Below are 26108 nucleotides of genomic sequence, written 5' to 3' on the forward strand. Positions count from 1 at the left end.
CCAGGTACCTGTTTACATCACCTAGGTCAAGTGTGGCAAATGTAGATAGGGAATTAGGGCCTTTGTTGAATATTTTTAGATGTAAGCTTTAACATGTCACATTCTCAAGATATATAAATTTGGACAAATCAATTTTTCACATATTAAAACAAATATAAAAATAGGTAAGTATATGATTAATTTATTTGTGAACTGTATTTATCAAATGTAAAATGCAATGTGGTTGTCATCTTGTTGGTTATACTAACCTTTCCTTGGCAGCCATAGTGAGGGTTGCCCAGCATGAAACATGGTGCATCGTTGGGGTAAAGCTCTGACAACGTCTTGAACTGGTGGAAGCTGGGATCATGGATGGCAATGTCCTGTCAGAAACAAACAAAATGTGTTTAATATGGAAGTTGATGGGAAATCTATGGGAAATTTTACCACAGCTTTAGATTAAAAGTTGTATTATACTGGTAGCCTTTAGTAAGCCTGAAAGCAAGTGAGAGTATTACAATCTTAGAAGAATGAGCTTGGAAAGTTTCTTGACCTTGTTTACTGGTGATATTGACTGTTAAAAACTTGGTCCGTCCTGTGAGGGTTACTCAGCCGATTTGGGAGTCTTCTAACAGGGACTGCATGTGTGAATAGAGCTGTAACAACAACCTCTCTATACCTAAAGTAGTTATTGTTCACAAGAGCGCAGGTTATAGCAAGAAGTGACGTTTTGCTTACCTTCAAGGTGACCTGATATGCGTAGGGAATAGGAGACAGGGTCCATTGCTTCTCAAGGGTGATATTCCCACCAAGGCCACACGCATACCTGATTAAAGATAATCAAATTTTGTTGTTGAAAGAAAGGTGATGTCAACCGATGGAAAAACATAAACTGGCAATGAACGAAATGTCCAAATGATGAAAAATTCCTTTGCGACAGCCGCACAAATTGAAAACAAAATATGGGTTCAGCTTGGAATGATATATCTAATAATAATATGATATATACAACATGATAAAATAGAGTTAGAGTTAGGGTTAGGGATATGGATAGGGATAGGTTTAGGGTATAGGGTAAGGGTTAGATTTTAGGTGGCTGTCGCAAAAGGAAATCTTTTCTCCAAATGATTATGGGTAGCAAGATTAAAATGACAAACAAACCTTATTTTCTCTCTCAAAAAAGGCATGTTCCTGCCTGACCTCTGAAATAATATACATGCATGCATTTCTTAACTAACCTTTAAAAAAAAGGTACAATGTATGTAAATTGTGTAAAACATCTGATAAATATATAACATCCACAAGAAAAAAGTTTCCAGTTGATCTGATAGCAATCGATCAGTATGTAATGAGTTTTACTAATGATATTCACACATTTCCTTTTTAATAAAGGTCTTTTTAATACAATATTCCGTTGGTGTGGCTGGAATAAAACATATCTACATTACTTCCAGTACAATGGTTCTTATGTACAGTGAAACCTGTCTATAAAGACCACCCAAGGGAGACAAGAAAAGTGGTCTTTACAGGTAGGTGGTCTCTATGTACAGGTTCCTTAATAGTACACGTTTCAATGAGAAACCATTTTCAAGGGGGAAAAAAATGTGGTCTCTGTGGACATGTGGTCTTTCTATTCAGGTAGTCGCTAAAGCAGGTTTGACTGTACATGAATTTTATTGAATGTTCATATTATGAATGAATCTTACCTTCTACCAAGTAGAGGACAGGCATAGAGAATGACTTTGGTTTCCCTGATATTGACACCTTTTCTCCTGAAGTACCTGGAGAAAAAATTGAGGACATGACAATCATTATTTATAATGTACCAGCTTTTGTTCTTGGGAAGCGATAAGAACTCTCCCAGTCTCCTTTCCTCTTATTTCTATTATTGTGTATCACTGTGTGCATGTGTGTATGCCTGTATACAATAATATGTATTCGTATATCTTCACAGGACTTGGGAAGATGGAATGAGAGTAGCAAGAGTGAATGTGCGAGGGAGAAGCGGCGGCCCGGAGGGGCTATGGTACAACATAATAGTAATAATATACAAAGTATTGTGGAACCGCCATCATTGTTCGCCCATTGCTGGTTCAATCAAATTTATTAAAACTCTCATAATTATGATGAATGTTAAAATAACTTTCACACATAGGAATTTAACAATACCTTTGCCGCTTTAGCTTTAACTACTGGCCCAAAGACTCTTTCATCAATTCAGGAGAACAAATTGTGGATATACTTTGAACAATTCTCAAATTATCCACAAAGAGACATGCAAAGTTGCATATACGATGAATACTTACTCTTCCCCGATGGTTCTCGCATCTCTCTTCCATTTATCAGCTTCTGATCCTTTGAGTTTCATCTCCTGCATGCTACCTTCCCTCGAGTCCTCTATCAATTCATACCTTGAAAAGGACAGACAAAGGTCAAAGATTGATTTAAATCTAAATATTAAAGTACAAAGTACACACTCCTGACAACGGATAGTCAACCTGTTCGAAACATCGAACCACTCCTACCACCCATCCTCTCTAACCGGCGCTATAGTAATCATTAGAACTATAAGCTAAGAAAGATATTACCAACAGTCTTTTTCAAGATTACACCATGCACCAACAGTTCTTTTCAGGACTACACACACTCAAGAAAGAAAGATTACCAATAGTTCTTTTCAAGACTCCCCAATCCTCCCCCTCTCTCACATGGTGCAACCACAAGCCTACTGTATACATAGTTTTTCTTTCATAATAATTTAGGACAGTTCATTTCATAACGCATTCTTCAAACTCACTATCACACCCATTTCGACAGTGTTTTTAACCGCAAAAGGGCTCAGTGTGGCCTCTACCCCCTGTATTTTTTTTAATGAGATGTTGCTGAGAATGATTGGGAACTTTATAAGATGTTGCCAATCAATATATTGTTACAGTTTTTAAACACCCCCAAAGAGTTCAAACAAATGCAATGCTAACACCATATTTGACAATTTTGATGTCTGAGATCACTCATGATTTTTGAAGAGATACATTTTGAGGTGAAGCATATCAAATACAATTTTCTTTGATTTGTTGATCGTACTCATCTCTATCTCTTTTATTGTTCCAACTCTGAGAGGTGTCGTGGTCGAGTGGATATGTCCGCGGTTCGAGTCCCGCCGCGGCACTAATTGGCAAGACATTGATCTACATTTGCCACACTCAACCCAGGTGATGTAAATTAAATGGGTACCTAGCAGGAATCAATTCCTAGAGCGCCGTAATGGCAGCCGTGCTAAAGCCAGGGTAATTATCAGGAGCACCAGGAGTGTCAAATCTGACAGACATGAACCCACTATCAGTATTATTATTATTATTACCTGTATTGTCCATCTGATACTGCTACTACTTTCTCTCTCTCTCTCTCTCATTGATCCTACTCCTCTCTTTCTCTCTTCCTCTCTCTCTCTCTCTCTCTTTCATTATTCCATCTCTTACCTGTATTGTCCATCTGATACTGCTACTACTTTGACTTCCTTAAGATGGGGCCACTCAGCAAACACAGTTTTTCCCAGGAGCTCTTTGGCAAGCTGTCTAGCATCCTGTTATAATTAAAACATGTTTACTCTAGTTATGATCAAAAGATACACTGCCATGGCCTCTAATTTTATTACACCATCCATCACCTTAAAGACACTATGTCCCTTTTGCAGCCAACCTCGAATTCTGTAGAACTTTGCAGGATTATAAAAATGTCATGTTTATCTTATCTGTGAAATTTAAACGTTTTCAGTGTCCTTATATTCAAATTAGGCAAGGAAACCTGTTTACTTGCTAGACTTCACTGTCAGACACTATTGTCAGTATTGAGTGACTGACTGGCTTTTTCTTCTTCTTTGGTAATAGCATACATGAAATGAGTTGTAAAGGATTTGTCTACTACAATAACCCACTTCTTGTAATGGCCTCAATTAAACTGATTGAATCTTTGCGCAGCACAAAACGTACGACCATCCGGTACATTGGTCTGAAAATCAAGACTATTACTTATTGGCTCTATAGCTCCTAAGTTGATTTGACAACTAATAGTCGTTATTTTCCAACTTAAAGACATTTTCAAGCCCCATTTTTTTAAGGGGAGTTCTAAATTAGTATTATCTTTCAAATGCCATTGGAATTTAACCTTTCCATTTTTTTGGCCTGCAAATTGGACATACATGTACATGTAGTACCTTCAAGGGTAACTCTTTGGGAGAGTACTGGGCAAAAAGAAACATCAAAGTAACATTAAAAAAAATATTAAATTAAAAGCTGTCAAGCAATGCTTGATCACTTTAAATCACTGTGCAATGTTTCACAGGTTTTAAAACTCTTCTGTTTTTAACTGAAATATTAAAGTAACATCTCTTTTTTGAAGGGGTTGGTGCAATACCCTCTCCTACCAGGGCTTGGGAAGATTATCTTTACTTTTCTCCTTGGACTCACAAGTCTTTTCCTTTCTTAGCTTGGCATTGGCCCCGGGTGCATTTATATTAGGCCTATTGTTTGACTTTGGCATTGCATTTGCCGACTTGTCCTACGACTTTGACTTTTCATCCATCATGTCCTTCCCTTTTCCCCCATTTTATTGATACTAGGCTTAGAATTAACATTATAATTTGTACCCCGAGGGCTATCTAATTGTTGGGAATCTTTTGGGAGTTTTTATCAGTGGCTATTTGAGTTGAGATAAGAATAGCAATTTGATGAGATGATATAGGTAAGTACAGCACAGTGTAGTCAATTTTTGTTTGTACTTACAGACTTCTGATCTGTAGCGTTCACACTCAAAATGCAGTTCTCTCCTCGACTCGGTTGCTGAAAGACTTTCACATCAGCATTCCGTACTTCATGCTGACAAAAATAAAACAAAACAATGAAATCATCATTACTAAGTGTTTTCTTCTGTTGGAGATGCATCTGCAGCAGCAGAAGCAAGCTAACATCCGCCATACACAGGCAACATATAGAACAGTCGCTTTCATTGAAAAAATTGGCATGAACCTTCCCCTAATTGCAACATACAATATTTCAACTGTTATAGTATCATAAAAGTTCATAATAATAGTTCAAGTTCAAGTTCATTTATTCAAAACCACACAAAACATGATATAATCTTTTACATGAAAAAGAGACTGGTAATAGTACATCATTAAGTGAATGGTTTTAGGACCCCTGTAGAAGCTAAGCTTGTGAGCGGGGCCCTATAGTCAACAAAATACATACATTAACGATATGGCAAGGTGAATAAAAAGAATATAATGTTTATACAAGGGATGGAAACAAACTAAGCTACAGAATATAGAACACAAAAAAATATTCACACACACGCGCGCGCCCACGCACACACACACAGTCCTTAGTGGTCTATAAGCATTTGAGAATGAGAAATTATTAAGATACAAAGTAGAATTATGTCAGTCTTCCAAGTAGATACGTTTTAGATAACCTTCTAAACCTAGAAAGAGTTGTACTATATTTTATATCATCAGGCAAACTGTTCCATTCTTTGATGCAAGAGATATGGAAAGAGGTCAGAGTGATATTTGTTCTTGCAAAAGGCTGATGAATAAGACCCCTTTGACGTGTATTATAATTATGAATTTGTGAGTTTGTACGGAATAAATCTTTTAACGTACATTCATGAGGCATAAACTGAAGTTTATACATAAACAATACGCAATTGATTGACACAAGTCCACTTAGTGGTAACATTCTTAATCGAAGGAACAATGGAGAACTTGGATGTCTATAATTAGAATTAGTAATAAGCCTTATTGCCTTCTTCTGCAATACTCTTAACTTATCAAGATATGACTTAAAAGTGTTTCCCCAAGCAACATTACAATATGTCAAATAAGGAAGAATAATACTATTATATAATGTTATCAGCACTCTTTCAGGTAAAATAAATTTCAATCTAAAAATGACACCTACACTTCGAGACAACTTAGTGCATACAACATCTAAATGATTCTTCCAAGATAAATGTTCATCCATAGTTAACCCTAAGAACTGAACATTTTCACTAAGCGCAACATCATGGCCTCCAACATTAAGAAAAGTAATACCATCTGGAAGCTTTTTACCCTTTGAGCGAAAAATAACACATTTGGTCTTTTGAACATTCAACAATAACTTATTACAACAATACCATGCATACAGTTTCTGAATCTCTTGATTTGCAATTAGTAATAAATCTTCAGCCTTCTTATCAACCAGCAGCAAGCTGGTATCATCAGCAAACAGGGAGTATGAGAATAATGTTGACGAGTCTATTTATAATAGGTATACATCAGTTTTAGTATGAGGATTCTCTGGATTTAAAACTAGATGGATCTTCGACTGTCCGCAGTAAAAAAAAATGATGCCTCTCCGCCATAGAGCGATTTAACAAACCAAAATAAAAGCAATTTTTTAAATTTAAGTTTTATTGTAATCCATTAACAGGTAGCAAAATCTTACCTCAAAGTCAAGATGATAGAGTGTTGGGAAACCTGGGAAGTACACTCCAAGTCTCACATCTTCCAAGAGTCCTTTCTTGAGCCTACTGATGTCAATCTGGAATGCATCTTTCCTTACTAGCTCACACCTGAACCATAAAACAATGAAAAGGTAATTACAGAGTATGCAAGTTATCCCTGTTATCAACACATGAATGGCATATTTGAGCAGATGAAATGGTATATTAGCTCAGATACCTAACAAGCTTGGCTCCTGAATTCTGTCCTTTCTTACAGGTGAAGATGGTCAATGGGTATTTACATTATCCTTACAACATTTTTTGCCTAGTTTTGAGAATGCAATACAATTGTTGGCATTTAATAACTTATTAATGAAATGAACACTTGACACCAATTGTCACTATGAACATGACTGACAAAGAAAGCGGACAAAATATACAGTTCCTCAGGTAGACAAAGGAACATCCCTTCACTGCTTTTATGTAAAAAGGTGAATATGCATGTGACACCTGTTCTACACATTTTTACATAATAGCAGTGAAGGGATGTTCCTTTGTCTACCTGAGGAACTGTATATTTTGTCTGCTTTCTTTGTCAGTCATATTCATAGTGTGTACCTCAAGAAAATTAAAGAACAAGACAAATGCGACTGTGTCCCCTATTATGCCTCTGCCCTAAATTCAGTATGGGAAATGGATGGGATTAATCGTAACATATCACGATAAAAACAAAAAGCAAGGAAGCTTGATGGCTCAGTGGTAGAGCAGTGGTCTTGTTACCGGGAGGTCCCAGGTTTGAAACCAAGTGGATGCGCTAGTGCTCTATGGTAAGGCATTAATCCGCATTACCAAGTTTTATTACCACAATAATCATCACCATATTTCCTTGGTCAACTCATCTACAGCTTACTTTGCGACACAGTGGAGTATATCAGGAAACTTTCCCTGTAAGGATGATACATAGGTGTGAGGGTTGGCAAGGTCTGTGGTGTAGAGAAGATGCTCACTGTGGCAGTTCCTCTTCTTCTCAGCCTCGGTCAGCTTATCTTCATACATCTTCATTCCTGCCCACAACCGATTCTGTACAAACCACAAAAAACATATGATGCAACATAAGTTGTAATGAAACATACAGCTGAATGCTCAACTCCAAAGCCAGGGGGGTGTCTCACAAACACTAAGATTGACTTTAAGTTGGATTTAACTATGGCAGGCCGTTCATGCCACTGATTGCTCTCATCATCCTGCCATTGGTCTCTCAAGGGACGTACAAATCATGGTCACAAATCCACATTTTTTTCTTCAACAATGAACTATCTAAAAAAGTAAATTCTGTAGATTTGTGAGGTCCCTACAAAGAGCAATGGTGAGAGAAACCAGTGGCAAGAATGGCCTGCCATAGTTAAGTCCAACTTAAATTCGATCTTAGTCTTTGTGAAACACCCCCTGGCCTGTTCGAATTTCTTCATTATGTAATAATTGTTGTAATTATCATTATCAACATTAACAACAATATATCCAGAGAAATAATGGAGGGACACGCTAGAAACAATAGTTTTCATGACCAAAAGGTTAATTCAATGAACCTTAATTTGAGAGTCACTATAATTTTGTTACAAGAATTGTTTTATATGTAATTACACTAGCAGTACATTTGTACATCACAAAAAATGGAGAGGGATAAAGAGAGAAAGAGAAAGGTAGGGAGAGGGTGAAGAAAAAAGATGGAGAGGGAGAGAGAGAGAGAGAGAGAGAGAAGATATTTATTTGTCCAAACTGCCTGCTAAACAATTTAGAATTACTATGTCCAAAATGTAATGCCAATACAAAACTCATAATCTGAGCTTCTACACCATTAAACAAATTTTCTTGGCTGATATCTTTTATAAAAAGGCTATAAAATGCTGTCTAATATGCAGTATGACAGAAGATTTTTATATTTAATGCCATGTCCATGAAAACATGATATTGAAATACAACCGGTGTTTTGTTTCAGAAAATGAAATGACAATTTAACTTTACTCCATTATTTTAATCTCCCCTTTCCTCATGGAAAAACTAAAAGGAAAATTCAAGGTTTCTTTATTTTTCCACATAATATAACATAATCAAATGAATATGCAATATATACAAAATCAATAGCATAATATCAACCAAAGATACAACAAATGATTATACAATTATTCAAATAAATCATTTAAGATTGGTACGGTGTAACATAGTGCACATAATGCACCCTGATTGATAAACCATACCTCGTCAATGAAGGGGATAAGCACAACAGCTTCCCATGCTTGGAGTTTGCCATTGAGGTCCTGCTCAAACTCTAGTGGATAGTACTCAAGGATTGGCGAATTCTCATTCAACATCAGTGGCTAGAAAAGGCAAACATAAAAGACACACTGACCAGATAACATTGTGAAATCAAAGCAAGACCTTGGGAAGGTCTGGGATCCCAGGTCTTATTAACACATACTGTGCTTTGATGATAAACAAAGATTGCTGCAGGTGTAACATATCTTTTCTTGTCTTATCCCACTCTTCTTCTATTTCAAGCTTTATCTCGTCTCTCCTTTTCATTTCCCTGTCTTTTCCATTTCCTTGATGATTTTTATTTGTGCAATGTTATTCCTACTTTGTATATTACTGTGCATATTACTGTACTTTATTTCACCAATTTTCAATGCATTGCAGTTTAATGTAATTTTTAATCTTTTGTATATTATATTTGTTTTAGCATTTGGCTGCTATTTTGAATGGATTTTTTAGTCAATAAAACCCCTTCAATCAATATAATATTCTATTCAAGGAAATTAGATCCATGTTCAAACATTTTCTATGGAGTGATCATTTTCAACGATTTCATCTCTAACTGTGAGGATTTTGTTACAAATAATAAGAAATATATTTGATCTACATTTGCCACTCACCACCCAGGTGAAGTAAATGGGTATCTGGTAAAAAAAATAATTCTTGAATGCTTTAGCGCCTTATTAGAGGTGTTGTGTAGAGTTGATGTGTTCTAGGGTGGATAAGTCACCTGACTGCAAATCACAAGGTACAGGGTTCAAGTCCCGCCACGGCATCTAATGTCCTTTGGCAAGACGTTAATTTACATTTGCCACTCTTCACCAAGGTGTAAAATGGGTACCCCGTAGGATGCGAAAGTTAATGTGGTTAGATGAGCAAGTGTGTGCTTAAATAATGCCTGGATGGAATGCTCCCCAGGAAGTGGAGAAATGTGCATACATTGTGTGCGGGCAAGCCTGAATCCGATGACCGGGGTAATAATATATCTGTAAAGCGCTTAGAGACATCATCGATGTATAAAACAGTACATAAAAGCAGAATATTATTACTATGGCATCTCAGCTACAGCCAGGGTAATAATATGATACTTTGTATCAAGCGCAGTAGAGTATATTCATATAGTAGCTGAGCTATATAAATGGACCTATTATTATTGATTTTCTGTAATACTTACATGGTATGCTTGAGGTAGATGATCCCTACTGGCCGGAGGTAGGACAGCTAACAACTGCTCAAATGGAAGGAAAGGTTGACCCTTGTCAAGGGTCACAACGAGGTCAGAGAAATCCTTCAGATCAGACATGTAGGGTGAGTAATGATGTGGGTAGTACCTGCAGCAAATTGAAGCAGTTATTCAATGAATACGATTGTTCATCTGTCTATAAATTCAAGGAAACTGTACCAATGTAGATGAAGAACGAACACAAAATATCGTAAACAAGAGGAAGAATGAAGCAAAGGGAGGGATGTGTATATGTATAGGCGACCCCAAAGCAAATTCATAGAGAAACAAAATATCAAAAAACAAGCAATCAACAAGAACAACGACCCCCACAAATACACTTCCATCTCTCACAAATCTTGTATATATGAATTCTACAGGGATTGTGGAAAGGAAATATTGATGACTTCCTCAGGCCTTTAAAGCTTATCTGCCATAGTCTACAGGAGGCATTATACCGCCCTGCAAGGTCACTGGACAGGTGGTTATCTCATCAACTCGGCTCTCAGTTAACATAAGAAAAAGAGGATCATGGGGGACCAATGGTCACCGATTAGGCATTGTTTGTTATATAGAGGGCGCAAGTAGCTACAAGTAGTGCAGTGTGCCTTTAATATTTCACAAGCTCAAATGTGAGTTCCACAGAGTATGTAAAATAGGCGCAAGCATTTGTTCCAACCATGGCTGATAATGTTCTTGATAGTTGATCTTTGAAGTTTCTTCTCAAAAGTGTGACACTTTTGCTAATATTAGCCATGGCTGGAACTTGGAAAGACGAGTTGTTGAAGCTGTCGCGGAAGCTGTCACAAGCTTGTGTCAAAAAACAGTTCATGTTGTTGCAATAACTACAGATTAAGCGAGCTACACACAAATATGGTTGTGCTTCTTTTTAATGGCAGAACTGGTAGCATACATTATACACTTGAAAGCACACCGCAGTATCCATGAATATAATATTTCTCAACAATTAAAAAACAAATGCCTGTTTAAAGCCTACGGTTGGGGTAAATTACCCAAAACATCTAGGGAAATATCCCTGTGTCAGGGATGACCTGACCGTAACTTCATTTTCAGTGATAATTTCCATTGCTTGATTAACATCAGTATATTCCCACATGGTCGACTAATTTACTCATCATAGAATCAGATTTCTTTCATATCTGACTGAATTAATAAGACCTGTTTGTTCTTTCATTATGAGACTCTGTGAATTCAATGAAGTTCTATTTTGGATTGAAATACACCAAGTCAATGAATTACATTTAAAACTGTATTTCTAGACATAGAAACATCAGGAAGAAAAAAACAGTAAAAAGAGTGTAAAAATACCATTATTTTTACATTTTCCAAAGCCTTTTGTTACTAGCCTGTGACGCTACTAACCAACATTTTAAACGTCACTTAAAATGAAATGGGTCAAATGATACACTAGGTCTCCAGAAAAGAAACATCTATCGATTGGAATATGTTTAATAAACCTGTCTTTTGAAAAGAAAAATAGTTGACATATCCTTACCAACTCCATGATTGAATACCATTGTAGTAGTAATGTAAGATCCATTGAATAGCATAAATGTAATCACTCACAATCTGTGCCGTTTGCTTCCTGCAAATAAAAATTGGGAAAGTTGCATTTTAATTGTTTTTAATTGTATTTCATGCATAAAGCTACGAGGCGATAAGAAAGCAAATTCATGGTACTATGTACATGTACTAAATTCAATCTGACATACATGAACATTTAGAGCCCATACTGTGTACATTATGAAATAAATTTGAAAACAGTGTCCTAATAGAACAGTATTATGGCAGATCTTTCAAATTATAAGTTCTTAAAGGCATCGTTTAACAATGTTTAATCTGAGATACAAGGCCCTACGTGTTATCGGTGTATGTGATATGGTGTAATATTGAAGCCCTAAAAAAGTTGTGCTTCAAAATAATCATGAAGTGCCTCAAAAAAGTAAAAATCTTTGAGTGACCAGTTTTTACTATACTCATTTTCCCCAATAGACTGTTGTGTTATAAAAACCGTTAGGAAAACAGATTTTGACATTTCGATTTCCAATCATAAATATCTTGATAATCAGACATTCGATCGGCTTGTAAAAGTCATGGGATTCCTGACTGACCTAAAGGTTTATAATTGTGATTGCAGCATGAGCTAAATCCAGGATTTTGTTTCAGAATCTGAGTCAAAGATACCCAATCCCTGTAACACTAGTAATGCATGATATATAGATATCTCACTTGGTAATGTGTTTGAATCCCATCTTGTCGTCATAGTAATCCCTTTTCTTCATTTTGAATTCCATCTCAATTGGATCAACTGAAAAGAAGAAATGAAATATGAAATAAATGTATGTTCACAGAAAATAATTGCAATACATAATTTCCTGTTGCTATAAAACTTGACAAGACATTATCATTATTCTTTCATGAAATCTTTCCATCAATCTTCTATCTTCTAATATACAGTGCAGTAAGGCCATAGAAACTTGCAATTTCAAAATATTAGTAGTACAATAACATGGTATTTATAGTTCATTTATAGTGCAAGGCAACAAGAAAATTATCCACATACTTGGGTAAAAGAAAAATAGTCTGAAAGAAGCGGTTTTCCACACATTGCTTGAAGGAAACTGCTCAATTTTATTTCAAACCTGTTGCATTATACATAGATACATTTAAATCAAGACCTGAATTTGTCAAAATCTTGAAAAACACAAATAAGGGAGAAGTAGGGCTGCAAATACAATGTACATCTAATCTGCGGGAAATTTAGGTCCATGTTTGAAATAACTTTTTGCAAAAAAGTTGACTATCAGATAAGTGTATTTCCCTCACTTTTATTAAATAAAGACTTCTACACTCTCCATGTCTATACAGCAGAAAAATATGAATCCTCATTTACACTTGCCCAACAAATATACTGTTTAACATTTCCTGCTTTACTTTCTAACATCGAGGGTTCAGTGACACAAAGACGTAACTCCATATTTTGCCAAAATGAGTATTTGACATTAAAATGTTCAGAAAAATGTGGGCTTTCCAGGAAACACAAATACTTAACTCCACCCAACACCCCATTGAAGTCAATGGCTAGTGAAACATAGACTTAACTCCTTAGCCCAAGTGGACCTCTATCTTTAAACCACTTTTTCTCAAAATGGCCCAAATGGAGTTACTTCTTTGTGTCACTGACCCTCGATATGCATGACTTATTTCATTGTAAGCTGTAGATGAACTCACAGTCTTCACCCTCCTCATCACTTGAGAGCTCATCGATATCCTTGTTCTCAATCCATTCCATGTTCATGAAACCTGGTATCTAATAACACATCAAAATAACACACCAGTTAAACATGTCAATAACAAAGGCAATCTACATTGAAAGTTGCCCACAATGAAATACAACAGCAAACTTCATATAATAATAATAATAATAATAGTATTTAGCTTTTATATAGCGCTTAATACAAATGTCTCTAGGCGCTTTACAAATATACTATTACAGATATGCAATTACAACATATATTTATTTTACAATTTGACATTAGATGTTTAGTTAATTAGAATCATTAATTAATATGAAGATTGCTAACAGTATTGATTTCTTATATTCTTGTATGTATAATTTGTAAACTGAATTGTATGAGTCTCAAGACTTTTTATTCAGCATGTTTTTATTTACAATAAACCAGAGTTGGATTGAATTGAAAAAGATATTGATACCTCTGCTTGAAGCTTCTCTCGGATAGCTTTCTTCATTTCAACCTTCTTGCTCTTCCAGGCATTCTCATCCTGCTTGCCTTCTAAGAAACTCAGATCAATGGATTGACTATCAAAGTTCTCGTAGTCAAACTGAAATAAAAGCAGACACATCACAATTCAAAATAAAAATTAAACCCACTAATATGGCTTCATGATCTAAGTATCAAAGTTCTCACATGTGAAACTACAATGTAGCCAAATATGAAGGAAACTCAAATGTGCAGATTGACTGTTCAAGATCTTAAATTGGCATCAGGCAAACCATTATTAAAGGCAGGCTTTACTACTTCAGCTAGAAGGGATTAGACCACCCAGCGAGCCAGCGAGGTCACTGTGACAGGTCACTGTGACAGGTCACTGTCTCATTAGCTCAGCTCTCATTTAACATAAGAAAAAGAGGATCATGGGGGACCAACAGGCACCAATTGTGGACGTTTTCTATATAGAGGGAGCAATTAGCTACAAGTAGGACAGTGTGCCTTTAAGAGATGTTATACAGTATATCTCGACTATGACATCAGTCAACTTCCACACATGCTTCTGATGACCTTAAGCAATATCTGGATGAAAAATGGAGACCTACAGATAACCAAATTGTATGAATTCACAATGATTTCAAAAACACATATTACGCCCACAGCGAAAAAAAAAAAAAAAAAAAACCATTAAAAAAAAAATCTGTATACTACAGAAAAATATTCTTACCTTGGAAAGTTCCTTCATGAATTTCTCAAATCTTGGCAAGTTAAGATAGCCACCCTCATTAAGGTATCCTATGACAAGAGAAAAAGAGATAGAAAGTAATGCGCTATCTGTGTTAAATGATGTTCTTTCTTAACCTTGTCTACGTCATACATCATAATGATTATCATGTCTGGGACGAATACTAATTTTACTATTTGAATATTCATGCAAAAAGGTATTCCAATAGTTTGAATATTTTGAATACCAAGTTTCAAAGTCAATTGTGCCATTAAAACGGGAAGTTTGTGCCAATGCAATGTAGAAAATATCTTAAATCGGAGATATCCAAACTGCAAGAGTATTTCATTTAAAATTCAATACCATTTTCAGAAGCAAAATAATCTTCCTTCCCTAATCCTTTGGAACTGTTCTCATTTAACATTTAAGAAGAACTTCAGACATCTGAATATTTTCATCTCAAACTTACCATCCAACGTAGGCAACACTTTGATGTAGGTCTTGTAGAGCAAGGGCAGTGCACTATGGGATATATGCAAATCAGGTAGATTGGGTACGAAATCATTGCCGACAAGGAATCCCAGCAAGACCCAGTCATCAATAATGCACTCTGCATCAAACCAATCAATTTGATCCTGCAGATGAAATTTCAAGAGACAAAGCAATTATTTGATTCTATCTTCATTTGACGCAGAAGATTACATTTTGATTGTCACACTGCCTCTATAGATCTGCAGTTTAGAATATAACTGGTTAAAGTGAACTTCAGATTTAAAATTGTCATTTTTTCTTATAAAATGTACCACTGCAACATTAAGATCATCATCTCTATGCTTCTTTTCAGTCCTTCTATCATTATTGGTAGTGTAACAAACTCAAAGATATGCTGAATCACTGATCAGTCAATCAAAGCAGAATATATAGCTGAATAGAAGTACTCAAAATAAAAGATAATGATATTGAGGCTAAAACCTGTAATTTCACAACATTGACCTTTGACCTACTTACTACAAAATATTATCAAATTAGCTTTCTATGGTGATACATACTTTCACCAAGTTTGAAGTTTATACCTCAAGTGGTTCTTGAGATAAAAACATGAGGATAAACAATAAGAGGGAGAGTGAATTTATACCTTGACGGCACTGAACTCAAGAGCAAGATATTCTCTGAAGAGGGAGAGATGCAGAAGATGAAACGTTGTCTCCTCCACTGTCGTTGGTCTCTTTGCCTGTTTGCCAAATCGAACTTCCTCTCGAAGTAATGAAAAATGTGGTTCATGGGATATGAGCCCCAGCATGATCTGAAAAAAGAAATTCATATTAGTGCTACAAACCCAGTGAACTAGACAACCAAAGGGTATACCATTAGGTTTGTACATGTACTTGACACTCTACAAATGTCTGGGGGCACTGTTGCTCACATTTTTGCAGCACCTTTGTTCTTCATGATTTCAAGTTTCCTTGAAATCAAATATTTTCTTGGGTGTCATTTAATATGTACAGTTTGTGTCTGTATGTATGCACTACTTTAATATAGTCCAGAAACATTTCATACCTTTCATTTTATATTACAAATGAAATTTAATATCATCAACAATGAGGCTTACCCATCTGGAAAAAAAAAACTGTTAAATACTATAATGAGAAGACTAATTGTATATAGATGCATTCTAGCTATATGCATGAAGTTAATTTGTTAATGGACTACAATTTGAAAAGCCTGCAAGTCTGAAGTAGCCAATGCCTTAACCCTATTTAGCCCGGGCTATTTTGAAACTGCATAGCCCAGGGGGGGGCTTCTCAGGCCCCCCCCTGTGATCTCGGCCGTGAAACGCCCGATCGCCGCGAAAATTTGCATACATGTCAAGTGAAGTGTATAGAATACTATGGTAATTTCAATTTTTTTGAAAAATTCACTCATTTGCATATTTATGGTAATTTATGCAAATAAGGTCATTAAATTCACATTTTTGCCCATAAATCAGACATTATTCATATTTAAGCATTCTTTCTCACTACATATATTTGTTAGACCATTTGGAATAATAATACAACACAAAAATTTGAAAAACCAGGGTTATTCCTTATGTTATCTATTGTTTTGATAATTTCTTATGTATTTCTTTGTTTTTTTAACTTATGTATTTTATTGTTTTTGTTGTTTTATTTCATTTCCAACTATAATTCAACTATTTTGACCCCAAAATAAACACCTAAAATCTAAACAAGACCAAATAACCAATGTTTTACCTCTTTATTTGAAAAATGAGATTTCCATATGTTTTGTACACAAATCACAAAAATGAGCGATTTTCGGGCTGACATGCGAAGACAAAAGGACACGTGACTTTGTAATGGTAGGTCCGATTTTCGAAAAATTTCTTTCAAAAGTTGCGCAAGACTCGAAAGAAAAAAGTCACAAAATTTCAGTGCAAGATTTTCTTGCGTTAAAAAATTATCGCGAAAAATGTCGAGGGGGGGGCTTCTCAAGCCCCCCCCCGGGCTAAATAGGGTTAACAGCGTTTATGTGTATAGTACACAGACAATCAAGCTCACTATAATCTTTAAAATAAGTACTATTTGTACATTTAAAGGATTTTCTTCTCAAAAAAAATTAATATTACTAGATAACTTCAAATGGATTATAAGTTATATGTTTGTAGTCCCTAGGAAGGGTTAAAAAAAACGACCGGTAGTACTGGTTACATATCTACAGTTACAAGCACAGCATCCAAGGAAAACTTACGAGATCTGCATCCAGCCCATACAGGCAATGTCTGGTGTTGGGATCATGTTCTTTTTGGGCCTTCTCAGCTCGAATGAAATCCATGATCTTATGTTCTCCTTCTCCTGGAGTCTGCACAGAGAATGACAATCAAATCATTAAATTGTCAGTTCAGAGCCAATAGGGCTTTTACTATGTGTTCAAGTATATGTGTTAACGCCTTTTTGGCTCCAAATAGATGATGAGGGGCTTCTTCGACAATCAATACATGTACATTCCTACCCAGGTTAAGTACGTTTAAAACACTGCATGAACTTACAAATGCATTTTAATTAGCCTGTTTTTTAAGGTAAAAAACATAATCTTAACCACCCGAATAAACATGCATACTTTCCCTGATTTTCATCAATTTAATTTAGAGCGTTAAAATGCATATTTGTTTGTAGGGTCAAAAATGTAAAACATTTACCGCAATTTCATTGTTTGCCCTGATTGCCATTATACCTAGATATAACACCGTCATCATTGGTGTTACTGCAAATGATTTTGAGAAAAATATTTCCAATAAAAAGAAAGTTTTAAACAACAATCAACCATGTTTAAAACAATTTAAAAAAATGTTTTTAAAACAATTTAATAAACGACCCTCTTCCTACCTCATGCCCAGACAGAAAGATGCGAATTCCCTGCCACTTGGAGTCTTCTGTGATCTTTGTGTTGACAAAGTACTTGAGTTGTCGTTGAAGTCTGACCATGAAATCTGTACCAGGTGTGATGCAGTTAGAGTCGAATCTCTTCTCGTCTGGAAGTGTTTCACCCTTGCGCACAGCCTCCTTCTCCCTCTCCTCAGCCTCAAGAGCTGACCTGTGTCACACAGAGAGATCAAAGTTCAGTCTGGGTTGTACACGATATGCTAGCTAATATTATCAACAAACATTTTTGGACTTGCCAGCACATGCCCAAACATAAAATAGAGTGACGATGCTGGAAGTCAAACCAGGCTGGGTCCTAGAAACCTTCCAGTGTAGACTTTTGGTCCACTTCTGGACCAGTTATGGTCAGAAGCTGACCGATAATCCTCATTGGCTTTGTACACAACTTTGTGGGAATACATGATTTAATGCTAATTTTCAAATTCAAAGATAACTTAAAACTGCAGTGTATTTCTTAAGTTTAAACTATATTCTGTAAGCTTCAACACTTTTGGCATTGTATTGGAGAACACAAGTAAAGAAATTGGTCATTTTCATTGGAACAATCACACAATATAATGACCCACGTTACCCGCCTATTATCTTTTACAAATAGGAGATAGTACATCTTTTTTCATTCTGAAATATCCTTGCTAGTCCATATATCAATTAGTTAATTATCAGTTAGGGTAGCAAAATACTGTGCTAGATATAAGTTTGTACTGACCTAAATCTTCTACCTCGTTGTTGATTCATCTTAGCTCTGGGTGCTACACCATCAACAGCCATGAAGAAAACCTTGCGAGGTTTGATGATGCGGAACAATACCTGACAAAGTAAATTTATTCAATAAAACTGTTCAAAATATCATTTATAAGAAAAGAAGAAAATAACTCAAATTAGCCAAGCCAAGCAAAAACCATCCTTTAGATTATTTAACTTATTCAGGAACATATTTGTATAGTAAATGTAAATTTTTCATTCCTAACAATAGAAATATGAACAAAAATTGAAAAACTTGTATGGGAATGTTAATAAACATGAACTTAGAATTACTCCCCTCAATTGAACGTCCTATTTGCCAAATATCAACTAACAATGATATGTCACACTGATTTGAATGGTTCCATTATCTATCTACAACACACACAGTACATACCTCTATGTAATGGAAGATGGATTTGAACATATCCTCTTCAGTCATGCGGAAGTGAACATCATCATCATTGGGATGTGTACATGTGTGGATTATGCCATTCATATCCAAGTACAGGTTGTCAAATTCAGGAATCTGGAATGAAAAAAAAAAAAAGTTATGCACAGATAAATTCAAAAACATTTCACTTGAAGCCCGAATAACTAAAATGATATAATAAAATTTACCAGATTTTAGTGGTGTAAAACCACCAAACATTAGCTGATAATCTTGTTCTAAGTTTGTCAGTCAGTTAAAAATCTTAAACTTTCTCTTACTTCATTACTAAGCAAGGAAACTTATCTCTTTAAAGTATGCAGTTTCCTTTTGAATAATTCTCCCATAACAGTCACCATCTTGATTGAAATAGTTGGTACAATTTTTTAATTTTTTTAATCTAGAAAATTATATCCCAACTGTGTCCGGTTTACGGCAACATAAGGAGCCCATATATGGGGCCAAAAAGACAGAACACATTGTCATCATAAATCACACAGACAAAATCATATTTAACCAGAACGTCAATGACGTAGCGCTCATTTGACATCCAGCGAAAGCAATTGTGATTTTCATTTCACCAGTATATTGTTGGGAAATGGGGATGAAGAAGCATTTTTTAAAATTTGTAATTATCATAGTTATGATTGAGGGACAATATGAAAATACTGAGTAGAAGTTTTAAGCATGCAACTTAGCCTATCACTTAAAATACAATCCTAAACAGTCAATAAATGAAGTACAAGAATTTGTTGTGGATTTGTATATTAAAATAAGCATAAATAATAACTCCATAATTAATCAGTTTCAAATAGCTGTAAAGTTCAGAATCCTGAGACCTGCGGGGAAAAGAAACACAAATTTAGTATTCCCACCCAGCCATATTTATAACCAAGACAAATGCGACTGCATCTCCTTGGGGGCTATAGTATACTCGTGAACAGAGCCCCCATCCTATACACTTTTATGACAGATAACACGGTAGAGGGGCTTATTTCAACAGGGTATTTGGAAAGTACATTGGCATCAGATGGGAAGGATCACGGGCAGATTAAGTTTGCTCCCTTCCTTTTAAGTAATTTCTTTTAGAAATTATCTGTTCCTGTGTAATTAAATTGATGCCCTCCCTTAAATATTCTATTAAACATCAAATTTGCTTATAGATGAAATAACTATTTCAGTTGCTCCCTCTATCTTAATTGATCTTTTATGTCAAATTTGCTTCAACTTTAATTTAAGTGCCCCCCTCACTTTTAATTTTAAAAAAGTCCCTTTCAACCCCCATTTAACTCTTTTTGTAGCCCCCATTTTTGGACACTGGTTCTTCACAGCAGAGAAGCTGAACTTTCCAAATACTTTCAAAGAAAGAATTTGTCTTTTATGAAAATGCATAGGACGGTGCCATGTTCAAGAGTATACTACTATAGTCGTTATCTAAGCCCATCTCTGTGTTGCAGAACATAAAATGCTGTTGCTTCGCTGTTGAGGCATAAAGAAATCCTTATTTGCCCCTCCAGGTAATGTTATATTTCTCTGGTATGGAATTTTCATGAAAGTTTGAGCAATATCCGATTAAAAGTAGGAAAGTTATGAAATTCTGAACTTGTCATCCGTGAAACACAAATTAGCAATTTACTATGACATATCTTACGAGCTGCTCTTCAATTTGCTCTGTAAAGAAATTTCCTAAACTTCCTTTCTCTTAGTTATTTAGGACAGGATAGACTTGTTTCATTAACTGGTTGTAAAAAACATATTGCCAATAATATAAATTTAGGGTGAATAGATCTATATAATTGAAAATTTTCTATTAAATTTCTGTGTTTTTTGATAGAAGAGGTGATCAACGTTCCCAGAGATTTTGAAAATATTAGAAAATGTGATACATCACAAATAAGGTAATTTCATAATTTGCAAGGAAATATACCGGTATATCATACAATCAGTTGGTACCACAAATACGTGAGGAATGCTGAAACAGCAGTCCAGCTTCCAGGTCTATCCTCTTGTACTCATTCTCATTATATACAAGTCAGGGAGGAAGAGGGACAAAAGGAAGCATCTGCTCTCAAAATGAAGATTTCCAGACCCTTATCGGTAAGTTAATAACTTTTGGGAACAGACGCAAACGACTGCAAAATGTGTCGTGTCAATATTTTCATAATTTCACTCCCAATTCCACAGAAAATTCTGTCTCTGGGTAATTTTATGTTCCTCTTTCCATTGGTGATATCAGATTTTCAAAATCTTACACATTTTTTGACATGGCGAACTTAGGTCACGCACGAACATGCACACACGAACTATGGTCACATCATCATTACCAGTAGGGGTGCTGGTCTGAGAATGAGGACCGTCCACATAAACGAGGATATCCTGGTAAACGGGGACAAATTGCGTCCTAATAAATAAGGATCTTCCGCATTTTCACAGAAGTTATTTTTGGCGTTCTGCAGGTGTAGGGTTCACAATCTGCGCGCTGGCGATGCAAAATATGGATTCGCGTGATAAAATACCCCCAGTTCACCGTCTACTTTTAAGGGTTGTCCATTTTCCCCCGAGGATTAATCGCATAACGTGAAATTCTCTGTAGACAGTCAATGTAATGCATCAAGAAAATCATTACGGAATCTGTTTTTCGCATCGCCAACGCAGGGATCAGAAATCAGAATCGTCAGTGAAAATGCGGACGAACCTTTTTTTTGCAGAGGCGTCTGTGTGTGTTTACAAAGACAATCCTCGTTAATGCGGACGATCGTTATTCTCGGACCTGCGCCCCACGTGATTACAGTGTCACTGTCAATGGCAGTGCAAATAAAAGGGAACCGTCACAGAGTTGCCAATCAATATGTTTTTGATTGATCTGATTTAAAAAATTAATAACTTTTTATCAGGTCTCTTTTTAATCAGAATTTGCTCAAACTTTCTCATTTTTCTGCCAGTGCATCATGCTACTATTTGATTTACCTTGATGTTGGGCTTCAAGTATAATTACTTATATGCCCCAAATATGTGTCAGAAAAAAAACTTAAAATTAGGGCCAGCACTGTGTGGACTTCCCCAATTTCATTTGGACACAATGCCCAAGTAACAACTAGACCTATTACACATTACAATAACACTCCCGATATTAACACACGTCACTAGCCTATGCTGATGTAACTCCGGGAAGCTCCAACACCGGCGCCGGTGTTGGAGCTTCCCGGAGTTAATGCTGATGCTATGCCTACGGCTAGGCCTAGCCACTACTCACACAGACACAGTCAGCCACACTCACTCACACTCAGTTTACGGAATACGGTAGGCCTACCTGGTTCTCTTTTACAACCTCACTGAGACATGGATAACGCTCACTCTGCCACCGATAGAACTTTGGTACCCCCATCTTGATTTCAAACTTCAAACTTTATTGATATATCTTGAAATCCTTCTTGAAAATGGCGACTAGCGTCCCCTGTCTCCTGCGCTCCTTGTCTTGGTAGTGAACGAACAGTTCAAGCAAAATATTAACTCAATCCATGCGCCATATTGCGACAGCGACTAGAAATCATAGCTCTGGTGTCTCCAAAACGGCCAATCGAAAAGGAAAAAGAAATTTGGGGCGTCTCATAACTGAGCTGAAAATATGTAGTGTAGTAGTAGAGCTAACTGGTCTCGATTTTAACGGTAGAGTAAGAGACTTTATTGTAATGACCTGAATGGTTGTCGTAGATGTCACATGCACATTTTTTGTTTTGGTCTGGGTCTTGCTGTTTCATATTGAAGTTGAGAAGTTGAGGCTTAAAGGCCCACTGCACTACTTGTAGCTACTTTCGCCCTCTATGTAACAAACAATGCCTAATCGGTGACCATTGGTCCCCCATGATCCTCTTTTTCTTATGTTAACTGAGAGCTGAGTTAATGAGATAACCACCTGTCCAGTGACCTTGCAAGGGCGGTCTAATCCCTCCTGTATACTATGGCAGATAAGCTTTAAACAAGCAAAGGGGAGCTCTAATCCTCACATTATACTTGGAAATGCACAAAATTCGTTCTTTAACTTAGTTTGAAGCAGTTAAAAATATTGTATGACTTTTTAATTCAACTGAATAATCCATTTTAGAGCTGGAAAGTGGCACATTCTTTACTCTTATAAATGCAACATGCCAAAAGTTTTTTGTGTGTGTCTTTAACTGCCAATTACAATGGAACACGCTTTTCTATTGTTTTGTGGATCCTAGATCCCTCAGTTTGCTTGAACGTTTAAAAAAAATTAAAAATCTTGTAGACTTGAAGTTCTTTCTATATATGTAGAGTTTGATTTTGAATAATATTCTTTTATAGTCTACATTTAAGCAGATTATTTACATTTGTTTAAATAACAAATTGAAGATATTGATTTAGCCAAAAAATAAAGCAGATGGTATATCAATTGTTATGTTACGATTCTTGAAATTCCTGCCAAATGTTGAAGCGAATTAAAGTGGGGGCGGCAGATCTGGACCACCTCCCCTACTCCCAGTACATGCACCGTTTCTTCCCATTCCAATCTCTCATTCCTCCTTACTGGTCACTGGTGCAGTTATTATATATCTATAGAGTCAGTTCCTATCTCCTTTGGGCCATAATTTTGTATAAGAGTGGATTATGACAATTATACCCCTTATAGTTAATGGTGTAAGCAAGCAGTAAAGAAAGAAGAAAATACGAGATAAGAAACGTTTGTGATGGTACGAGGCTTTGATAGCCAAATATTTCTCAGGTACCCAAAATCTTATTATAAGGGCCCAAAATGTAACACAAGTGATTAAAGAGAACCAAATTATAGTTAGATGATATATTTTCTTTCTTCATACCGGTATATGTACAGTTTATGTTATACTAAAGGTAATTGTTAATTCAACTAATATTACATCATTAGTGGGGCACCTGATTGGACACTGGAGCCCTAAAGCTATTCATTGCAATGTTAGCTTTCTTTGCTGTGAAGAACGTACTTGTCAATAATTAGCTACCTGTAATCAGTCTCTCAGGGGGTGTAAAAACGACTGATTCATGATTCTCTAGCTATCACTTGTAGGGAAAAAAACCTGCAACGATCACTATTGCCTATGCTCCTAATAATCCAGGAGAAACTCTACCAAAATTACGGTCTCTAGCAATCTCAATTCCTAAGGAAGAGTAAACCATCATATGGGAACTTCAATGCCGGAGTAGGCACGGATCACCAGACTTGGGAAGTCGTAATAGACAGGAATTGGGATTGAGTAATTACAGTGATTATCTTGAACAATTACTGGATCGAGGCAACACAGGAAAAAATCAATACACACTCATTATTTCTCCTTGTATTTATTGTCTGATAACATATCCATAGATAAAATGCACAGATATGAGAAGAACAAAATATTTTCTGTAGGAAAATACGTTTTTAAAATTCATTGCCATAATAATGAAGAGCTGCCTGATATAGAAACTGCTACTGCTAATTTGTGTTTGATCGACCACAAGTTTACAAATCGATAATTCCTATTGTTTATCTCTTTTCCTCAAACTGTCAACTGACCAGTTTCACTTACTTTCTGCCAATATAAGGAATCTCATCTTGGAAATAATTTCATAAATAAGCTAGTCCTAGGATTTTGTATCTTGATAGATTGTGTGTTGAATAGACACAAAACGGAATCATTACAATTACATTAAACCCTTGACTACCAAATTCTCTCATTCCTATAAGCTCAATACAGGATCCTTCTGATTCCTATAAGCAATGGGTCCAACAAAATGTATACTTTTTACATTAAGTTTTTCACTTAATACTGTCATGATGGCCATTATGCCATTAAGAACACTTTGGATTGGTTTGTATTTGAGTAAAAAATGTTTTAATGAATACAAGTTAATTATTCCCAACATTGCATTAGACAGTTTAATGTACATGTATAAATTAGATGCCGGGTCATTGTGGCTCACTAATGTAATTGCATTTAATATTTCTTGACATTCATTAGAAAAACCTGCTCTGCTTTTCTAATTGGAATTAATACCCTGAGAAAGTACATGGTATTCTGAAAGCTCAATTAGCAAATCGATATCTGGAAGGTCACTGACGCGCCCATTTCTAATTGGCAGGTGGTATGTTGCACTTTACTGTAAGCCTGGGTTGTGCGTGGAGTAGTTAAATGAGGTGTTAAAAGAGTTTGGTCTTCTAAAAGCTGTTAGCTGTCAATACAAATAATGAAAAACCTAATAGGTCTCTTATGTTTGTAGTTTTTGAATGACAGCACTTTTTTCTGTATTTTTTAAATTACATAGGCCTACTGTCTATTCAATTGCTTTCTTCCTTTCAATACGACTGAGTGGTCTCAATATTATTATTGAACATTTGGTGGATGTTTCAAGTCAAGAAAGTTAAATTATCGCAAGGCCTTTTGAAAGCAGCTCTCGAAGACTGCAATTCACTACACATTCATTTCCTATGTTAAAGTTGGAGTGTGTATAGACCATTTTGCTTTGTTACAACACATCTGATTTTTGGAAATGGACTTCTATAAATATTTTATTAGAGTGAACATTTAAAATGGCAATTTGGAGGTCTGTTAGTGCTCATTTAAGTAGAGGACTTCAGAGAAAAGTTCAAAGGAAAGTATTTTTGTTTAAAAGGTGAGCTTTCAGAATACTGCCACTGTCACAAATGTATAACATTTGTGAAGTAAGATATCATGAAGGACAGCTAGTAACAAGATTAACAATGAAAATATTTGTTACTCTGAATGTGCAAAATTCATAAGGTTTGTGATTCTGCAAATTTTGAAAAATGAAAATGAAATAGAATTGAAATAAAAATTGTATGATAAACCCTCGTACAGACTCTTACAGAGTAACAGACACTTGCGAAATTATGAATCCCTTTTAATGAACCTTTGGAAAAACAAACCTCTAGAAACATGAAATATTGGATTAAGACACCAAATCATTTTCATCAATCATCATTTGGGAATGTTGCTCCATTATAAACAGTTATTATCACTACATATATTTATGAATG

At 35.7% G+C, this 26108-nt stretch overlaps 1 protein-coding gene across 1 annotated transcript in view; it reads right to left on the bottom strand.

The window, feature by feature from the left end:
* Positions 1 to 22630, bottom strand: part of LOC578630 (5'-3' exoribonuclease 1) — a 40740-nt gene extending 18110 nt beyond the window's left edge. The window contains exons 1-22 of the mRNA XM_030987173.1: positions 22392 to 22630; positions 19049 to 19180; positions 18617 to 18717; positions 17854 to 18061; positions 17219 to 17329; positions 15606 to 15773; positions 14940 to 15105; positions 14474 to 14541; positions 13730 to 13858; positions 13247 to 13325; positions 12245 to 12323; positions 11511 to 11600; positions 9947 to 10103; positions 8718 to 8837; positions 7373 to 7542; positions 6465 to 6591; positions 4761 to 4853; positions 3459 to 3562; positions 2286 to 2390; positions 1686 to 1760; positions 718 to 805; positions 249 to 362 (exon numbers count right to left, since the gene is read on the bottom strand). Coding sequence (XP_030843033.1) covers positions 249 to 362; positions 718 to 805; positions 1686 to 1760; positions 2286 to 2390; positions 3459 to 3562; positions 4761 to 4853; positions 6465 to 6591; positions 7373 to 7542; positions 8718 to 8837; positions 9947 to 10103; positions 11511 to 11600; positions 12245 to 12323; positions 13247 to 13325; positions 13730 to 13858; positions 14474 to 14541; positions 14940 to 15105; positions 15606 to 15773; positions 17219 to 17329; positions 17854 to 18061; positions 18617 to 18717; positions 19049 to 19180; positions 22392 to 22466 — 2559 coding nt within the window. The 5' untranslated portion in view covers positions 22467 to 22630. The remainder of the gene's footprint in view (positions 1 to 248; positions 363 to 717; positions 806 to 1685; positions 1761 to 2285; positions 2391 to 3458; positions 3563 to 4760; positions 4854 to 6464; positions 6592 to 7372; positions 7543 to 8717; positions 8838 to 9946; positions 10104 to 11510; positions 11601 to 12244; positions 12324 to 13246; positions 13326 to 13729; positions 13859 to 14473; positions 14542 to 14939; positions 15106 to 15605; positions 15774 to 17218; positions 17330 to 17853; positions 18062 to 18616; positions 18718 to 19048; positions 19181 to 22391) is intronic.
* Between the last annotated feature and the right edge of the window lie 3478 nt (positions 22631 to 26108).

Source organism: Strongylocentrotus purpuratus, unplaced genomic scaffold, assembly GCF_000002235.5.
Source record: "Strongylocentrotus purpuratus isolate Spur 01 unplaced genomic scaffold, Spur_5.0 spur5_scaffold_16, whole genome shotgun sequence".
Classification (NCBI taxonomy): Eukaryota; Metazoa; Echinodermata; class Echinoidea; order Camarodonta; family Strongylocentrotidae; genus Strongylocentrotus; species Strongylocentrotus purpuratus.